The 20,690-nt window shown below is 40.3% G+C and overlaps 1 protein-coding gene across 4 annotated transcripts; it reads right to left on the reverse strand.

Annotated features, from left to right (window-relative positions):
• Window positions 1-667: 667 nt before the first annotated feature.
• On the reverse strand, window positions 668-20,635 carry edc4 (enhancer of mRNA decapping 4). Of its 4 annotated transcripts, none has more exons than XM_056766337.1 (29): window positions 20,443-20,635; window positions 19,669-19,825; window positions 19,326-19,437; window positions 18,709-18,808; window positions 17,074-17,260; window positions 14,915-15,062; window positions 14,702-14,806; window positions 14,459-14,568; window positions 14,254-14,337; window positions 14,004-14,099; window positions 13,773-13,872; window positions 12,923-13,103; window positions 12,752-12,818; window positions 12,576-12,661; window positions 12,307-12,497; window positions 12,144-12,220; window positions 11,846-11,975; window positions 11,030-11,532; window positions 9,421-9,522; window positions 9,028-9,171; window positions 8,857-8,890; window positions 8,404-8,584; window positions 8,035-8,109; window positions 7,791-7,906; window positions 7,361-7,526; window positions 7,032-7,203; window positions 5,232-5,451; window positions 4,985-5,148; window positions 668-2,863 (listed from the first exon to the last, which is right to left on the reverse strand). In XM_056766337.1, the coding sequence occupies exons 1-29, from the start codon at window positions 20,528-20,530 to the stop codon at window positions 2,680-2,682; spliced, it is 4,080 nt and encodes a 1,359-aa protein (XP_056622315.1). In that variant the 5' UTR covers window positions 20,531-20,635; the 3' UTR covers window positions 668-2,679. The 4 variants fall into 4 exon arrangements, with proteins under 4 accessions (XP_056622315.1, XP_056622314.1, XP_056622313.1 ...); XM_056766336.1 differs by having other exon boundaries at window positions 8,035-8,121; window positions 8,371-8,584; XM_056766335.1 differs by having other exon boundaries at window positions 11,030-11,649.
• Between the last annotated feature and the right edge of the window lie 55 nt (window positions 20,636-20,690).

Below are 20,690 nucleotides of genomic sequence, written 5' to 3' on the forward strand. Positions count from 1 at the left end.
GTATGCTCACACATCACTTACTCTTTCATTAACAAACACTGCACGACTACCATGATTAAATAATGCAAATGAATATTAATAGCATATTAGAATTCACTTATCTACTGTCTACATTTACATTTATGATTTTTGATGCTTAATGACAAGTTCTATTACTTAATATTATACGCTACACTTAACACTTTCAATGAACAATACTCCTACAGCATTTAATAAAGCGATAGTTTGTCGATAAACCTTTAGCCACCTTCATGACAGTTCAAACCTGAATGACACAAAAATCTATTTTTGGACCCCACTGGCTTTCCTAGAATGGACAAAACCACCAAGACATTTCTCAAAATAGCTCATGTTCCACAGAAAAGTCTCATATATTTTAAAGGACATGACAGTGCATACGTTATCTTAATCGTAGTACATTCATTTTATTAGTTTAACAATGAACTAACACTAACAATTGTCTTTGTATTAACTAGCATTATCAGACTAATAAATGTATAGAAATATGTCACTCATTGTTAGATACCAATGTAACTCATGTTATTTAACGAGAAGCTATTGTGTTACCTTTTTAATTTATATGAATGTGTATTATGAAACGATTATATAATATCTTCATTTGAACGGACGCACGCCTGTTGAAAACCAAAACACACAAAGTCTTAACTGAACATTAAACAATGTTTTCCTTTTTATTCCAAAACGTCTATGATGAAAGAAACATGTAAAATATACAACATATTTTGCCAGCATGAGGACCAAAAATTTAAACACAATGGGAAATGACAAACAATCTGAAATACAAACGCCTCGAAGGGAAAAAGGTTGCGTTGTATGTAAGCCTCAGACATTCAAGGCGAGTATTAGAACAGTAACCCTAAGAACTTCAGACGCGTCTAAAACAGCATCAATAACAATTTACCTTGCACTGCAATTAAATCCTTAAAACATTACCCATATTAGAGCTGTTCACATGTGCAAGAGGATGTTAACATTTCACCTGAAATAACATAAAACAACCTAATCAATCATGGGTCATCTTTGTGGGACACCATAGCATAAAAAAACTATAAAGCAGGTTTACAGAGCACTGAGGTCTGAATTTCAACAAACAGTGGGGTGTCGAGTTTGTAAAAAAAGTATTAACTAAGTTTGAATACATGGCTTTCACCAGTAGCATGCAAGCATGCTGAGTTTAATATATCCTTATTAGTGCCTTAGAATTACCATTAATTACACAGCAGGCTCATGTCTGTTACAAAGCATTTCTTACAATTGAGAATAAAGAAAGCTGACACCCTGTAAAAATGTCCTAATGCGCCTCCGAATGGCTATGGATATTTGTACAGAGCTCTAAATATAAAGACAAGAACTAATAATGTGTTCGCACAAACACAATCAACAGGGCCTACATATCGCCTTGAACCTTGAATAAAAGGCTGAAAAATAACACGGACCACTTTAGGTTCACAGCGCTTTTAGCAAATGATTATGTAACAGACATGTCCATTCCTAACTTTTTTACTTTGATTTTAGTGAAAGGAAATGTTAATTGAAAGATTTAGCACACACCAATGTGATTGCAGCCAATCTGGGACAGATTACCAATATCTGATACACAATAGTCTGATAAGGCACTTTTTTGTTCGTTTGCTATGTGAGGGCGTGATCAAATAATATCTCTCTGGGAAATACAGCTCTCTTCTAAACTCAAAAAGACCAGATCATATTTTGGGGGAACCGAGAAAGGAAAACATATTTCTTTATAAAAAGAAATCCGTGTTGCATTCGCCTTAGTGTAATTTCACAAACTGAACATCACAGCAGCAGCAGCATATAAAATTAGAAAGATACATAAATGCCTGCCCTCTGGAGACTTGTGGATGTACTGCAAGATGCAAACAGACAATCTGAAGCTTCTTTTAAAGAAATGCTAAATAATTACGTGAGCATTCCTCTCATTTCAAGTTCTTCAAAATATTTAACAGTTGACTGAAAAACAGTTTATTGAACAACAATCCAGAAGCTGAAATGAGAAGAACAAAAATCTGACTTTGAACTTGTGTATCATGTCCCAGCAGCATTACAATCTCAAACTATGAAAAAAAGAAAATCTCAACAAAAATGTAAGGAGCACTTCATATGCTCCAGTTTGCCAAACGATTACATTTCTTTGAGAAAATTGGCTGGGTGAATAGCCTATATATAACCTCAAGCCATAAAGAACAAGGGTTAATGCTCACAAGGTGATGATAATGTCTGTTTGAAGCATCCAATGGCAATTCAGCACAATAAACAGAAGGGCAGAAAAGACCAGACGATGAGATCATCTATATAACCAAACTTTGAGAATTCACATTCAGTTTTGTCATACTTGCTCCTGATGTTTTTAGGGATAAATGATGATTCATCTGTCAGAAAAAAAGTGGGCCGGGATGGGGAGATGTAGTCAAAACCAACATAAATATATATATATATCACATTTAAGTCCGAGTCTGGACTACAAGTCCCAACAGAGCTTCTGAGAGAGCCAATGAGCGGCAGAGCACAGAAAAGCAAGTGAACAGCTGTGTGGGGTGTGAGGTCATAATGAGAGTCAATGAGACTGCAGAACAGTGACTGAGGGGTTGTGGAGATTTCAGCTGCACCATCCGGAAAAAGTCGGTTCAGCACTGATCTCTATTGATTGACCAGACCCTGAAGCATCATCATGAGGCGACGAGCGCGCTTGCTCAGGGGACAGTTGGGGTCCTGCTGCAGGAACTGGAAGAGCTTCTGTCGTACCTGGGACAGCACTGCAGACATGTGGTCTCTAGTGACTGGATCCCCATGGTCCAGGTTCATCACGGCATCCTCCAGATAGCTACACATGAATGAGAAAGGAAAAAACATTTATGAAAGATTCATGCACCGATCTACGTCACTGTTAAATAACTGCTAACATCATCGCTGCCATCGTACAACCGTTTGCTTCATGATGCTGCATATATTTACATCTCGCATCTTATAGGCAGTTTTCAGATTTTATTAAACCTAAGGCAGAGTTTACATCATTTATGCTATCAAAGCGTTTTTTTAGGAAGACCGAGCATCTTTTAATCTCTCCGTTTTAGATCGGAAGTTTGCTTTGAAGCCAAATCTCATTACTATTGGAAGCACTTTGCGTTAAGGGTGAGAATCAGCAGGGACCAGACGATACGTTACTATATAGATATCTGGGTCATGATATGATGCAAGCACCTTCACACAGAATGATCCTCTCTGAATGATGGTCAATAATCATTTCCTCAAAAGTATTCATTTGAAAAACATGACTGCATCGATAGCAAGGATACTTTTTGTATTGTATTGTGAGGTAATACACTGCAATCCTTTGGAAAACGTATTTTTCGCCACCCCTACTGTGCGCAGAGCCTTATCTCTAACAATGTAATCATTTTAAAATTAAAACAGCATGAAACATGAGATCTTCCAGACATAAAAAGCACCCAATCCCATCTCTGGCCGGAAAACATTTGTTCCAGTCCCGTAACGCGGAGCTGATGTTTTTTGACAGCTGTACTAACAGAACGTGTTTGTTATTTCATTGAACTATTGCAGTGTAAAGCATTTCCATCTTCCCTCCAGGCTGCTTGGGCTTTATAGAGTCCAACGAGGATTAGTAAAACGCCACCTGTCTTGGAAAACTATCTGCGAAATCTCAAGTCTTTAAAACGAATAAGTACTGCGGTACGGTATGATATCACCGGAGACTAGAGCTACGTTCTGGAAAGAGGTCATCTTAATTACCTTACGAGCCATCATTAAATTTAAAGCTCTCGATTAAAATAGGAAGGAAATGTAATACAATGACCTTAATATCCCCAGGACTTTACGCCCTAGTCCTGTCCAGATGGCTAAGCTTTGATGCTTCATATCAGTTCGCTCTATTTCCACATGTGTAGGCCCTGTTCCAATTCACTTAATCCCATACTGCGGTTATCACGACTTTAATCTACCAGCCGTGAGAGACATTTGTTTCTCTTTGCGGGAAATCTTCTGCTCTTTCTTTCACAAATGAGTGAATTATTGAACTTATTCCCCTTAAAGGGACAGTTAAAGGGAATGTCTTTATTCTGATTAACGCAGAGAAAGATATTTGGAAAAATGCTTGTTACCAAACAGGTGTTGGCCACCGTTGACTAACATAGTAGGAAAAATGACAATGATTGTCAAAAGTGCTCCAGAACGGTTTGCTGTCCTACATTCTTCAAAATATCTTCTTTAGTGTTCAACAGAACAAAGAAATGTATAAAGCAATATTTATTCTATGGTTGTCAAGTACGGTTTGGTTACAAGCATTCTTCCAAATTTCTTTCTCTGTGTTCATCAGAAAAAAAAATTATACAGATTGAAACAACTTGAGGGTGAGAAAATAAGGACAGAATTTAAGCATGTGCCTTTCTCCCACCTGAACCCACAGAGGAGACAAAGACGCTTACAGATGGTAATGCATTTGCACATATGGGCAGTTTGAAACACTAGTACTTTAAAGTGTAATTCAGAGACAGGACTGGCAAATAGAGCAGTTTATAGCATTAAAGGGACTTGGCAGCACCCAAGCAGAGCATTCGTCTGTGATTCACGGGAGTTGGTCCCATTTCCCCAGTAGTGAAGTCTAATGCGACCCGCGCTGTAGAGGACTTTATTAACTGCAGCCCAATGCAGCACTGCCACAGAAGCAGGATGTCCCCTTCACACAAGGTCATCCACAGAGAAAGTAAAGACGCCGGCTTAAGTCCTTTGTTCTTTGATATTATACAGCTTTTTGCCCTTGATCAAGTTGTAATGCGGATTATAAATAAATACTTAAATGATCAATCATTTAAAGCGTAACGTGCGTGTGCATACTTATAAAAGCTCCTCGCACTGCGGGATGGGAGGTGGCTAAAGGAACAGCTTGTATGTAAAGGACATACAGATGAGATGATCACAATGAACTCACCTGATTTTAAGCTCCGTGCGCGTGCCCAGGTTAGTGGAGAGCTGCTGGATGAGGGACAGGAGGACAGCCTGATGGAGCGGACAGGGCTGCTGGCCGAACACCTGCTGAGAGTCGACGGTGTCGCACACATACAGCACCAGATTGAGGTCTGCTGCTGACAAAGCCTGTAGGAGAGATCAGAGAAGTGTTACGAGAAGACCTGGAGAGAACACTTCATGACGCAAGTTTCATGCAAGTTAGCGATCACCTGTTGGAAAGCTTCATTGAGTTGGCCCTGTTGCAATAACTGGAGAATGCTGGCCTGCTGGGCCTGGTAGTCCATGTGCGCAGTGGGTACGGGCGTTCCTGCAGCCGAGCGCATGGCCTGCATGATGCTGGAGGTGACTGCTGCCTGCTGTTCCTTCATGGCCTGGCTCACCTCACCTTTCACTATGCGCTGCACCTGAGTCAAGATGGAGTCCTGCAGACTGCAGAGAGGACATATTATTAGTACTCAAACTTGAACTCAAAACTGAATTCTACTTCCTGTGGGGTTGCAACATACGCCTGTTTGTGTATTTCTTAGCTCAAAACTGCTATGCATCAGCAAACACGACTGAATCAGGCTAACTGGGTAAATTAAAAGACAAACTTATTGCAAAATGAATCACCCTGCGGTTTAAACAAAGCAGTTTTGCCGCAGCAACTTTAATAAGTAGGTATAATATTGAATAGGGATGCAACAATACAGCTCACCCAAGGTTCAGTTCTGTTCTGATGGCTCGGCACATTAAACTGTATTTTCATTGTTCTTTGCTTATGTGACAGGAACAGTAAAACGTTGAGGATTGTTTTTCATTTTTTTCCTGCTATGGCGAGGGAAATGACATCGGACCGAATGGCGTCAGACCAGTTATATTAACTTACACTAATAACAGAAGCGTTAGATTTGCCTTGTTAAATTGGACACGAGTTGGATAATAAAACAAACAGATTCACCAGGAGTCATTTGCAAGCAGGACTTCAAAGGACAGTATATTCCACATACACACAATATCAATGTATTACACAGAACAGCTTTCAAAGTCGATGTTAAAGTTGTGGAAGCTGTAATTTGAACGTTGGTATTCTTAAAATGTGTGTAGCTGAAGTCTTAAGTCCAGCTGTAGGACTGTGATGAAAGTAGTTTGGCACGCAGATAACCAAAACACTACTTCAGCGGCTCTTCCTCTTCTCTAAGGAAGGCCTTGCCCCTTTTTTGGCGTATTCCTTTAGGTGGAGGTTATTAAAAGCACTCGGAATAGTGACATCATGTACCCGGGAAGTAGAGTGCTGTAGTCCGAGTCCAGCCCTTCCCTGTAGTCCTTGAAAAGCTAATTCTTTCAAAGACAATATCTCGATTGGCACTAAGCTTTGCGCTTTATTATTTTGCAGGTATTAATTATACTCTAACAGCAACATTACACACTTACTAAAGGATGAAAAATGGGATTGCAGGAAATGGGATCTTTAATACATTTAAAAATACATTTTGGGACTTTTGTGAATCCATTCAGAATGGTCCACATCTGCATCGCGATGCATCAAAGAATCAAAATTTTACCACACCCCTAGTAAAAATACATTCTTAACGTGTCAAATTCAGACTTTTATCTATCTCATCTCACAGACATACATGGCCAGTTCAGAGTGTAATTAATCGCAAAACCGCAATTCACTTACAAATATTGAACAATCGAGGTCGTACCAAACGGTTCAATATTATATTGAGAATTGTGGCATCCCTAATATTGAATTTACAGATTTGAGGGGAAGGGAAACAAAGAAGATTCATTGGCAGAAACTAAACCCAGGATTAAGCTGGGTACTGTGCATGCCGATCTATTTGTGAGGAAATTAATGCAAAGGCAAAATAAAAGCTTGCTCCGCATGAACTCATAGATCAATCGCACTCCATATGCCTGTAAGTTTTCTAAAAGTGAAAGAAAACGTTTGGAGCTTCCACTTTTATCGATTTACAGTAAATTTCAGATAAGCTTCGAGTCTTTTGAGTGGTGGCAAGACTTACTTTCCCACGGTCATGTGGAGCTGACGCTGAACGTCAGAGCACACGCTGGCCGTCACAGTGTTGGCCAGCTTGTCTTGGGAATTTTGGAGTGTGTCAATCATCTGCTGCAGCTGCCCAATCACAGGATCCCGTTGCTTCCTGTTTTTGATGTGGGTTTCCAGCTGCTGGATGTCTGTGGGGAATGCAGAGTAAATGAGATTTAGCCACAGCAACACATTGTAAAACACGGCAACAGAACGGCAGAACTCATTTGGCTTGTTGGACGTTATAAGACCCTTGTGTGCCGTTTGGCTCATCAACATTTGTTAGTTTATCGTGATGCTTCTTACAGTCATTGGTTCCCTGTTTGAAGCTGTCGTTAATTTGCTGAAACATGGACTGACAGCCTCTCTCAAACACAGGCAGGACGATGCTTAGGAAGGTCTCTTTGTAGGCTGCCTGGATAGGGCCCTGCATGGCCTCAGCGGCTGCACGGCCAAGAGCATCTGTAGTGTTCTGTGAACGGAATGACAGAACACAAAGAGTTACAGAAGTAGAGGAGGTGTAAGGAGGTTTTTACCTTTTCTGCGTTTCACAATGAAATATTAAGAAACTGGCACTGCTCTGTTTATATTATGTTTCTTCTAACAGTCTTTCTTTTAAACCTTAAGCCTTTTTGGGAAAACAATATTACATACTTCTGATAACGTTGTCAATAGTTTTAAGGCAAATTTGTTAAAAAATAGTTTATTCGAGCAGCTAGAAACATAAGGCACTGACCTTGGACTTGACAACTTTGGTGACATTTTCTTTCAATGCTCCTTCGACTGCAGTTAATTTGGCAGCAATGGTGCTGTTTAACTGACCAGTCACGGGTTCAAGAGTCTTCGATATGGCTGTATTAAAATGGCAAAATAAACTTGAAACTTAAATCAAGAACTGAAACTTTTTCATAGAAAACAGCAAAATCTTCCATGTTGTCTTTCATAGCTAAAAGAGTAACGTTTGCATGTGCGACACTCACTCAGTGGGATGGTCTTCTTCATTTCTTCCCGCACAACTTTGTCCAGCCGGTTGGTCAGACGTTCCATTCTTTTCTCTATTTCACCAGCTAGTTAAAGCCAACAACACACTGTTTGGGCTTGTTCATTACAATGTTTCATCATTGTTTACTGGTATTTTCAAAAAGATATGTTGCTATTATAAAACTAACAGTTCTGGCTGTTTGATGCTGATTGGTCAATAGATGTGTTTTATAAAAATAAGAATTATCTATAAAATATTACATAAAAATAAATTAGGTGTTATTGTTTTTTTTCATTATAAAACTTCATTGCTTCACTTCCTCATCATATTTAACCTGGCGGCGAGTTTTCCCCTAGTGTCAGGATACGTTCTTGGTCCTGTTGCGCCAGCATGGCATGCTCGATGTGAGCCATTATTGAGCTCTGTACAGCATCCATGTGACCGGTGACCCTCTGCAGCAGATCAAGCTGGTTCCGTCTGAGCTCCGCAATATCCCTCTGCTGGTTCCTCAGCATCTGCAATAGTTCGTCCTGCACCTCCACGCTCATCTGACGACACAACAGTCATCTCTTACTAAAGCTCAACAGGTCATGGGGGTGCTAGACCGACGTCAGCACAGTCTTAGTCAAAACACTGAACCACTGAGCTTGGCATGCTATTCATTGTTTAGATCTCCACCGACTTATGTTTAATACATGTGATGACTTAATATGCATTTGATACTCAGGCTCAGAGCTTTTTCTCCACAGAGGTTTTTATGCATTTTGATGGAGATAAGAAGCACATTCCGACTGTGATGCAAGAGATCAACAAGACTTACCTGGCTGTCAATCTGTCTCGACTGCGAGGATTCGCTGAATGTGGAAAGAACCAAACACGATTTAATCACATTTTGAGGATAAACAGCTTAGCGCACAATCCCACATCAAACATTTCACATATAAATACACATAATCCGAATATTTCTGAAGTTTCTGCATTGTGATCTCACCCCTCATCTTTCTTGCTCTTCCTCTTGAGTTTAGGCGAACTGCGAGGTGATGTCTTCCATTCCTTGACTGGAAGTCTGTGAGAGGCCCGGGTGCCACAGTTGCCAGAGGATGAGGCTAGACTGGCGACCTCATCATCGTGATCGCTGTCAATCAGAGCAGAAAGAGCATGTGTAATAATGGTAGAAAAAAGTGAGACTGTATGCAAAGTGTCTGGTGCAGCTATATGGTTTCAATTCAGTTCTAAAATTTGACAAAAATGTTGTTTCTTTAAGATCAAACCATCCTTTGAGGCTCATTGAAAACTTACTACTAAACCAAAACACATTGCTGAAAATTAAACATGACATAAAGGGGTTTAGAATACAGGTGATCCTTTACATTTTGTCACATACCTCTGTTCTGCACTTGCATCTTGACTGTCGTTCTGTGTCAGGTGATAAGTGTGTCTGTGATAGGGCGAAGAAATATGTCTGTCCTTTATCTCCTCCCTGGAGCTGAAATGAGACGGTCAAACACATAACTGTGACTACTTCTAGCTATAGTTTTAAGTCTAGACTTCTAAATCTGAAGTCATGAAAGGTTTAAAAAAAATCAAGTCGCTAATAAGTCACTGTGAGTCTCTAAATATAATGGTGCGGAATAAATGCCAATAATGTTCAAGATAACATGCTATCTCCTGTATTCTGTTACTCTGTTAAACACACTTAACATGGTCAACTTGTCAAAAAACGAGTTGAAGTATGACGTAGTATTTCTGTGCTCGAATCACTCCGCCATGGATTTCATAACATGGGTTCTTAGTCCCTTATTGGACAATTTTCCCTGAAAGAGCACGCCCGCTTTCGAGTGAAAGAGCATGCACACGCGTCAACAACCAAGTGTGAGAAAGAGCTTGTCAATCATCAATGACGCTTCACTCGGCTGACGGAAGTTTAGCCGTGTTTGTTTGCTCACAGCATTTGATTTATGAATGTTATATAAACTGTGGATATAACGCTGGATTTGGAGATCGTTTGAAACTGATAGATGGAACGGTCCCAGAGCTAAAAGATGCCGGACATGAACCGCACACAATAAGTCAAATTAAGTCATATGTCTGTGTTTTGTTGAAAATCGGCATGTATGTGCATTATGTAAACAACACAAACTTATAGTGAATTAATAAGATGATGTATTGTGTGCTCGTGCTGTAGTTCCACCCCCCTGCAAAGTAGCTCCTCACTGCAGAATGCGACATCCAGTGGGCAAGGTTGGATCGTGATCATAGACTGTATAAAATATTGAAGTAGTGTCAGTGACGTAACCCGTAGGTTTGTGAAGAGTAAAAATGAAGCCTTAAGTAGGCGGAGGCGCTCGTTGTTGCCATCTTGGCATCGTGTCATTGCGCATCACTCCCGGATAATCGAAAATGGGCAAAAAGGCGGGACGCGGTTAGAGCTGAGGCGCCTGGTTTGCTGAAACCACTTCTCACTCTAATTTGCAGAATTTTAAGGATTAATTTAATTAAACGGGTGAGTTATAAAAAAAGTTTTAGGCTGGTCTGGGTGAGCATTCGCTTTAAGATAGAATGCAGCTTTTTTTTCCGACACTTTAATATTTTATGTGTCTAATACATGCTTGGGTAACTTATAACACCCCAAAGACACAGAAAACGAAGTGTTCGTGCCTTATGACCCTTTAAAACGAGATTGGGAGAACCTATGTGTGTTACCTCATCTTTAAAAAGCATGTTTTTTCAAGTGACTCTTAGCTTTTTCAGAGCTTCACTATGAAATGTCATTATATAAGCTAAATGCTGTAAAATAATTTTAAGTTCCACATAAAATTGAACAGTATCAGTATCAGTAATAACAGAATTCTTCAATTTCTTGAACCATAAATGCTAGCTCAGAATACATAAAACCTCTCTACACAGTGCTGAAAGACAAGTAGACTCAAAACTTCCCAGAACAAAAATCAATTCAATCAAAGCTTTACATACATACGGGAACAGACTCTTACCAGTCTCCCAGCCCGTTGTCTCTCAGGCTGTTACGAGTCTCTCGTGTGATATCTGGTGCAGCAGGCCACGAGTGGTTCACAATGCTGTCCAAACAGGATCCTGCGACAGCAGCTGCCGCCGCTGCGTTCTCCTGCGACAGGGCGGTCTCCAACAGCGAAGGAGTGTTGTTGAGTCTTTGCTCTCCATCCATGGCAGCTGCACCCCGCTCTAGTGGACCATGGTCAGCGCCGCTACGGGCTCTCGGAGACAGCAAGTGGAGGACGGATGCAGCCGAGGCCATGCTGTCTGAATGCAGGGAGGGAATGGAGTCGAGCGGGTCAACGGAAGCCCCGGCCAGACCTCTCTGCAGGGTCTCGGAGGCAATCTCGGGGATGTCCTGGGACATGGCCGTAGAGGCCGAAGAGATGACGTCTGGAGACCGAGCTCTGGTCGGAGAGGCCTGGGGCACCACCATGGGATCTATACCCTGAAGGTCCAAGGAGGGGGGATTTGGATGAGAAACCTGTGGAGGGGAGGGGAAATAAGGGAGGGGAAGTATGTGAGAATAAGGAGCGGCTTCGCATAGAAGAGATGCCTCTCGAAGAAAGGATGGAGAGAGAACCAGTGGGGGAGAGATGCTCTAACAGGATTAAAATGGAGGGGTGGATAGAGGGTGCCAGATAAACAGGAATGGTTAAATTTCTTATAAGACTTTATTCACACTGCACTTCAGTTTGATTTGTTGTTTTCTACCAATATTTGGGATTCATTATAGAGACATTTCCCGTGGCATTCAAGGATCAGACACTACATGCAGTTTGCCACTGTATCAGTACCTGGATGTTGTCTGCGAGGCCTGAGATGAGGATGGAATTAGATCTTGGGCTACTTGCACTGGTGTTGAGAGTCAAGATGCTGCCACATTCCACAGACATTTTGGGACTCTGAGTCAGATCATCTCCACCCCTTCAAAAATAGAACAAAAGAGATGCATGAGTAGACACATTTTAAACCAGCACTCATTTCTAATTTCTATTTTACGCTAAACGCAAACTACATTTTTTGAATATTCAAGTCCTAGTCATGTAATAGCTTTTCCTAGCAGACTTCAACAGATGATGTGGTATCCCTCACCTTGGCCCGCTATCTGAACTGCTCATGGCTGAAACTATAGTTAGGCTGCTGGCGCTGCTACCAGGAGAGGTGGGCATCTGTCGTAAAAAAAGATCACGGATAAATTATTATAATTACTGGGAAGGGCAAGAGGCTAAAAGGAAATAGAGTGCAAAAAGCTTACTGAGGTGCTGGGGGTCATGAAGGCGTCCGGGGTCATGAGTTTGGGCATGGCTGATGGGGCCGGACTCATGAAGTCAGCTGGAGTTGGGAGAGGCAGAATCTTAGTCAAGTCATTCTGTGATCCACTATCACCAGACTCCTTATCAGAGCTCATGGCCTCCACATTCAGATCTGCCATGGGGTCGGAGAAACCTGGGACAAACATGGCAGAAATTTAAATATGGAAAAAGCATCATAGAGAAGTAGTAAATATATCATCTGTCTTCTCACCAAAGCCATCCTGAGGTTCAGGCATGTAGAGGGATGATGATGCTTCCTGGTTAGGCTGGAACCAGATCTGGACGTCCTGTAGTGATCTGCGGGCATAAGGGAGTGTTACAAGACACTATAGAATGAAGTGATTCTGAATGACAGTAAATCAAAACTGTGCTTAAAATCTAAATTACTTTGTGTGCACACAGTAGAGTTTAATCTGGATTCCAGATTTGGACTCTGAAGGTCCTTGGCTTCCTTCTGTTAACATAAACACAGTAGTTAAGAAAAAGATATAGAAGTAAACTGTATAACAAGACAACAAAAAAGGTGACGCTAGCATGAAATAAGTAAGGAATACTGACCTGTCGTCATGCTTTCACTTTCCTCATCCGGAGGAAGAACCTCAGTGTGGCGCAGTCGTGTGCGGGTGACATCCTGCACGCCAAAGCTAAGCACCGGGTGTGTAAGCAGAAACTCGGAAACCGCAGTGAAGCTTGCACGACCTTTTTCCTGATCCTGTAGCAGCTCCATTACGTACAACACCTAAATATTAAACACACAAAAGAACAACCAAACAAAAACTCTGTTACTAATACGGAGGTTCTCTAAAAAATAACACCAGCTACACACTGATAACACAGCTTCAACAAAAGCATTTAAAAAACAAAAAGCATGCTCTGCGTGGCATAGAGACTGTAAATTGAAGGATGTTTTGGAAAGACTATAAACCCAGTCTAGTAAATCGTAAATAATGATTCACTCTAGGCCGAACCCCCAACTGTTACTTAATTTGACTATTCTGAATCCATAGCTGTTGTTTCTTGTTATAATAGCACCACTGGCCCGACTTGAGAAAAACAATTTAGCAAAATGTCGGCAAGCCAACAGTGCATTTATTTTTCTGTCTCTTGCATCTTTTCCTGACGGTGGTGTAAAACTTTAGAAGTGAAGTATGAGATTTTGGAACCACACAGTGATTTTTGGAAAAATTTGCCACTGTTCCTGGTCACAAAAGCTCCAGATGAATTACTAAATGAATCTATTAAAGAAAAGGAAAGAAATAATTCTGACATGATTATATTGTAGTCAAGAGATATCAAGGTTGCTTCTCTAAAAGGATTGACAAGCCCTGGTAACTGTGTGTTTTTATTACATTCATTTTATTATTAAAAGGGCAGCAGTTAAAAAACATAAGTGACTGGGGGATCTGACCTTCCTCTGCACATCACTGAGAATGAGAAGCTCTGCAGACAGGTCCAAACTGGCCTTAAGGCTGGGTAGCACACCACTGTTGAATGGATCTGGAGAAAACCTGAAACAAACCAATTAAAAATGTCTATTATAGACACATAGCAACAGTGATAGTGTTATATTAACAATATAATAACAACAAATATGGCAAAAACAAAAACCTATTCCTGTTTTCTGTTTAAATGTACAGACCTGATGGTTTGCAAGCAGGTCCATGAAACTGTGCACCACATCTTCAGCTCCTGATTCTGATCAGCTCCAGTAATGAGGAAGCGCCAGAATGGAATGCTAAACACAACACAAATAAGTTCAAATACATGTCAAAATGGCACATTGACCAAGCTATGTAAATGCATTATAAAGCATTTTTTCACATATCCTATTGAATAAGAATTCTGACAAAAACTGAGCACTGGCTTTATGAAAAGAACCCAATACTCACTCTGGGTCTTGTTTCTTGTGGTTGTCACAAAATAGAAGGCAGGAAAGAGGCCGTCCATTATGTGGTTGCCATTCATGCAGGCATCTACAAGAAATGCAAGGCAAGCAAAAAATGGACTTGTAAGTAAAAATGAAGTAAAATTATTTGCAGAAAGGGAATCTGACTATACACCGTACACCTTAAAATATCTGTCTTCAACATATACCTGGGTTGGTTCTGTCCCTCAATGTAGATCTGCCAAAACTTTACATATCCATCATGACTCGCTGTGGCCAGGACGGTGCCGTCAGGGGACAACGCTCCCTCGCTAATGCGCTGTACAAGAACAACATTAAACATCATACTGCATAACTCAAGATGATTAGATTATAACATCAACTCTATTTCCCATTAAATTTACACAGAATTATGTACAGAAAGAGACTGGATAAAGTAAGGCTGGACTTACTGCTGCGTGTCCTCTGATGGTGATGAAACCCTCTTTCAGGTCTGTGGCATCCACAGGCCACGAGCTGTTATTGGATCTGAGGATTTCAAGATCCCAAACCTCTGCCTGCCGGTACGAAAAAAAATCGGGTTATCGGAATGAAAGGCATCTTATCAAGTAGCAATCTATGAACAATAGTGATAATAAAAATGTCACATTCTACAGAAAACATACTCTGTCTTCATGAAGCAGTGCTAGTGTCTGACACGTGTCCTCTGGGTTCTCATCGTTGTCCTCTGGGATGAAGGGACACCAGATCAGTCTGCGGTTGGAGTTCAGTGGAGTGTCCTCAGGCCTTCGGATGTGAACTATCACTTCATCTCTGAGAGACATCGACGTTAAGGAGAAACATCACAGTACACCTGCTCACTAGTGCATCACTCTACTATACTACACACTGAACCAGACGGAATAAAATATAGAGGGGTCAGACATAAGACCAACCTATAAGATTTTATCACCTAAAAAAGAATGGAATTCGGACAGCCCTTGCCAGTCAGTGTAATCTCAATGTTCTGGCACTGACTGAAACATGGATCTGTGAGTAAAAGCTACTCCATCGGCCCTCTTCACCAACTTCAACCACACTACTCATCCTTCTGAGCGTCAATCATCACTTATCCATCAAAGATACGTTGAGTTATCATCTATCGCCCACCAGGTCAAAAGGGAAACTTCTTAGAAGAGCTTGACACGCTGCTGCCCTCTATCCCTGAAGCCTGCACTCCACTAGCAGTGCTAGGCGACTTCAACAGCAACCTAGACAAACCACAAGCAGCCGACTTCTTAGCTCTCCTCGCCTCGTTTGACCTTCACAGGGCCAACACTCCTCCCACACATAGAGGAGGACAACAGCTAGTCTTGTTCTGAGTTGTTACTGCACTGTTAATACTATTCTAGTTACTACCCTGGATGTCTCTGACCATTTCTTTATGAAGTCCACTGATCTCACCAAGTATCAACATCTTAACTCCTTTGCTGCTGATATATCTGCACCCAAAACCAAGTACTTTCGAAAAAAATCCAAACTGCATCCAACACGTGTCAACTTTTCTCAAACTTCTCCTCTCTTCTCTGTCCCCTTCACATAGTGCAAATACCTTGCTGACTGATGATGACTTTTGCCAACTTCTTCACTAATAAAGTGGAGACCATCAGCAGGCAATTCTCTGCTCAACACATTCCTGATCTCTCCCTTACGTCTTGCTATCATCAACACCTTTCTTTCTCTCCCCTATCGGAGACTGACGTCTCTAATTCTCTATTCCACCCAGCCTACTACCTGTCCCCTCAACCCCAACCTTTCCCACCTCCTACACGCTCTCTCCATCTCTACTGCCTTAACTAGCACACATTAAAAACACCTCCATCACAACTGGTACTGTCCTCACCTCATGTAAACAAGCCCTAGTAACACCTTTACTCAAGAAACCAACACTCGACTCATCAGTGGTCAGAAACTACAGACCCACCTCACTCCGCCTTTCCTTTCCAAGGCCCTTGAATGGGTAGTTCTTAACAAAATTTCTGCCTATCTCTCATTGGACGACCTTCTGGACAGTCATTAATCCGGCTTCAAGAAAGGACATTCTACGGAGACTCCTCTCCTGTCTGTCGTCGAAAACCTAAGGCAGGCAAGGGCTAAATCCTTGTCATCTGTCCTTATTCTGCTTGATTTTAACGCTGCTTTTGACACTGTGAACCACTAGTTCCAGATCCTCCAAACTGGGCATTTCTGGAACTGCACTCAACTGGTTTGACTCTTATCTCACAGGCAGATCACTTAAGGTGTCCTGGAGAGGCGAGACATCCAGATCTCACCAGCTGACAACTGGAGTTCCTCAGGGATCAGTTCTTTCTCCTCTCCTCTTATCTAGATAAACCACCTCCCTGGGTCCAATTATTAAGGCAGATGGGTTCTCATACCATTTTTATGCAGATGATACACAATTTTATTTCTCTGCCAGCCTCCACCCGAACTGCAGCATCCTTCAGTTAAAAAAAACAGCTCAAAACATACCTGTTCCACATTTATTTGACTAACCAATAACTGTCTTTGTCTAGTGTATAAAAAATCTTATTGTTTAATCTCTTCCTTGCTTACTCCAGCTCTGATGAAAAAATAAGCTCTCCTACTTGTAAGTCGCTTTGGATAAAACGTCTTCCAAATGAATCAATGCATGTCAATGTAAGAAATTATAGAATTTTTTTCAAAAACTCATGTAAATTTAAGTTCACTGTTCATCACAATGCTTCAAATATTTTCTAATTTTGTACAAAACATGACAAATCATGCAAAGATTTTTTTTTTAAATTGCTGAAAAAAAGGATGCTCTATTTTGCTGTTGTGCATCGTGAGCTGCCAAATGAACATGTTTCCAGCCTCATCCACGCAGCCCAACAGGTTAGAATCCAGGTGGGCGAAGGCAAGGTCTGTGACTGCCCCAGTAAAGCCTTTGAGCAATAAGCGTTCAGTGGAACCCAGCCGCAGCACACGGATCATAGAATGGTTGTTGGCGCCTGGGATCAATCACAAAATATTTGAGAACACAATTCATTATGAAACTATTTAAATCTAGGGATGGGCATTATTCAATAATTACATATTTGAATATTTGACCTCATAAAAAACATTTGTTTATTTAAATAGTTTCACATCAAGCTTTTAATTATCTTTAAATATTCATAACGCATTAATATTCTATCCTGCATTTAGATTTTTTAATGTCGAAAAAAAATAGCAACGTTGGAAAAAAAGAAAAAATACATAAAAACTACATTTAAAACTATGTTTATTTTGTATTAATTGTTCTTTATTAGAAAGACAAGCATATATGTCTTAAGTTCCTCTGCCAGTTAACAAGCCGACAGCGGAGAAAACTCTCTGCTATTCTAACTCCCAGAAACAAAAGAAGAATATCTGACAAGAATATCTGGGTTTATTGTTAATAACGTTGCTAATAAAGTAAACAGGCTTGATACCTCCATGCCTGCCGTGAAGATCCTAAAAATTACCCTGCAATAAAGACAGTGCCATTGTAGTACTTGTTACCCTGTTTATTACGTGACCGTCATCTGAGGAAGATATTTACTACTCCTGCCAATCAGCACCGCATATAATATTGTTAATATAATATTCACGGTCAGTGTCTGTCTTGTTTAGCTTTGCATTGCACTTGCATCTAAAAATAAGGTATTTATTTCAGCTAAGGTAACTAAGGAATAGCTCGTTTTAAAACAAACCAAAAAAGGATCTGTGCAAATTTATTTACAGGCTGTAATTTGAAGGCAACAGCCCTTTTGAACTTCTTTGAAGGAAAATTCAGGCTTTTAGGTAATGAAAAATGTACCAGTCCTATACTGAGGCCAGATTCATTAGCATCAGTGGCAGTGAAATTTATTCAAGATATTGAAATTAGCATTACTTAATATATTTTTAACAAACAACCGCTTCGAACAAATTGTAGCAAAAACGAATTATTGTTAAACATTTAATACTACGTTGGTATTTTGTAAGTAATGTTAACAAATTCTGTGGCTCACCAGTTTGGAAACTTTTTAATATGGTGATGAGAGCCGAGCAAAACACGTGATCAGGGCATCCAGTGTGTAAACTTAAAATATTCAAACTAGCTTGGGATCTGAGTGTACAAAGATTTAGGAACACATACAAATTAGTTGCTATATATATTCTGTATATTATAAAATCATAACAGATAAATGCGAAGCAGTTTTAAATAAGACGTGACAACTCTAAGGTCTTCTGTAGTGGTACTTTAACCCTGTGGTGACACAGTTTTTATTCTTATAAAAAAATTGTATATTTGAATAGCAACTTTAATTTTCAAATAGTTATTGCGGATCGAATATTCAAACATTTGTGCACATCCCTATTTAAATCCTATCACTAAGTTATTCTACAAGTCAAAGAGAGACAAAAAGCAGATTATAACACATTTTTAACTCACCTCTGATGGCATAAGCCAAGTATGAATTGGACACAGCTATTAAATTGCCATAGTAGTACTTGTGCTCCCAGTCATATTTGGCCACTGGCTGAATTTTAACCTATAACAAACATACAGATAATAATCAGCATCAAAAACAGTTGGATTCCACTTCTTTCAAAATCTCTATTGCTATTCCTGTTTTCAATTACTGGATGAGGGAGCACAATATAATGAAAAATATGGTTTGAATGCATGAATGCATATCGCCATATGAAAAATACAAGATGACTTCTAAAATTCTACAATGTTTGGGGGTGATTTTGTCGGTAGGTGCATCTTCATGGAAAAAGTAATCCAGTGTTTCTTGTGGCTTATTGCTTTTCTACAATGTTTGGGGGTGATTTTGTAGGTAGGTGCATCTTCATGGAAAAGTAATCCATTGCTTCTTGGGGCATTTTGCATTTCTACAATGTTTGAGGGTGATTTTGTAGGTTGGTGCAACTTGATGGAAAAAGTAATCCAGTGCGTCTTGGGGCTTATTGCTTTATTACTTCCCAAAACAAAATTCTTTGATATTTCCAAAAACAATGGAATCCCTGAATCGCAAGAGAGAAAATGTTTTGCTCTTCACACACCTTGTTGCTACCACGTGCCTTACTGTCAATACTGGAATCATGACTGGACACAATTTCCACATTGTTTGCTCTGATGGAGACACAGGTGGACGCATCATCTCCGGAAAGGCAACTAGACAACAAAATAAGACTCAAAATAAGTATTTATTATTTCAAATAACTTATATCATATTTATGTTTAGACCACTTTAGATGTTTAATCATATCTTTTTGAAGACCATGTTCGAAAAATATCTACAACACATGAAATCACACTTTTGCATAACCACTGTCAGGATTGTTTAACTCTTTCTTTGCATAGTCTACAAAAGAATGTCAGTGTTTGGAAGCAGTACAAACATACATGGTCTGTGTGTCCTGTCCATTGAGCTTGTCTGAGTTGTGTGTCGGCTGCTCCCCCAGTGCTGTGTGTCCACTTGTTCCAATATGCTCAGTTCCAAAAACTCCATTCAACTCTCCATTGAAAGATGTTTTCCTCTGGCATATAACCAGAGAGGGCTCTGTAAAATCGTATGACCAATAAAATACAGGAAGCTAAAGCACAAAGAAGAAGTGTATTTGCGTTTGTGTGCTGCGATTTCATATCACACAACTATCTACAAAGCGTGAGACCTGTAAGAATGCTTTTAGAATAGATGTAACGTCATACTGTGTATAAAGAGATTTCTCTCTGTCATATTGACATATCAAATGGCTAAGCTTGTTACAACTTTGTTTTGAGTAAAAACACGCATCACGAACTCTCTCACCAAACCTCCTAAAAGATCACCGTTTGTTTTGTCGTTTTCGAGTCACTGTGACGGAATACATCATTTGGGACTTTTGAATAAGATATTTATTTATGTCGCAAAAATAACTTATACTTTCTATCTGTGCAGTGACATCACTGCTAACGCCAAAAAACGTTTAGCTCTAACATGCTAACGTTACTTTAACCATCAATTTTTCCCCTTTATATTTAACCACAACATTACATTACTACATGATGTATCTGACTAAGAAAATGTAATTTTTGAGCGAGTATGGTCAGGGGGAATTGCAAGTCCTGGCGCTGAAATCAGGCGCTGCGCAACATCATCGCGCCGCGGCCTAGCTGCTATCTTCCCCGGCAACTTACCGGCCGAATTAGCGGGAAGATCCAATTTTAAGATGTCCCTAAGGTGCTGGGTCGCTCCTTCTATGTCCATGTTAGAACTGGAAGCCATAACGTAGGGAAGGGGGATTGAACCTCTGGAAATAGCCTAAATCTCAATAGTTTATTTTATGTGTGAGCTTGCCCGTAAAGAAAAGCTTCCAATCTTCCCTCAACGTCCGTTGTGTTCCGCGCATTTCGTTCCGCCTCCTCCACTGGCAGGAATTCTAACG

Source organism: Triplophysa dalaica, chromosome 14, assembly GCF_015846415.1.
Source record: "Triplophysa dalaica isolate WHDGS20190420 chromosome 14, ASM1584641v1, whole genome shotgun sequence".
Classification (NCBI taxonomy): domain Eukaryota; kingdom Metazoa; phylum Chordata; class Actinopteri; order Cypriniformes; family Nemacheilidae; genus Triplophysa; species Triplophysa dalaica.

Coding starts and splice junctions, on each gene's coding strand:
- edc4 (XM_056766334.1), bottom strand. CDS start 20,530: ATGGCTTCCAGTTCTAACATGGACATAGAAGGAGCGACCCAGCACCTT. Junction 14,100..14,253: donor CACAAGAAACAAGACCCAGA/GTGAGTATTGGG, acceptor TGTTGTGTTTAG/CATTCCATTCTGGCGCTTCC. Junction 9,523..11,029: donor GACAACGGGCTGGGAGACTG/GTAAGAGTCTGT, acceptor GTCTCATTTCAG/CTCCAGGGAGGAGATAAAGG.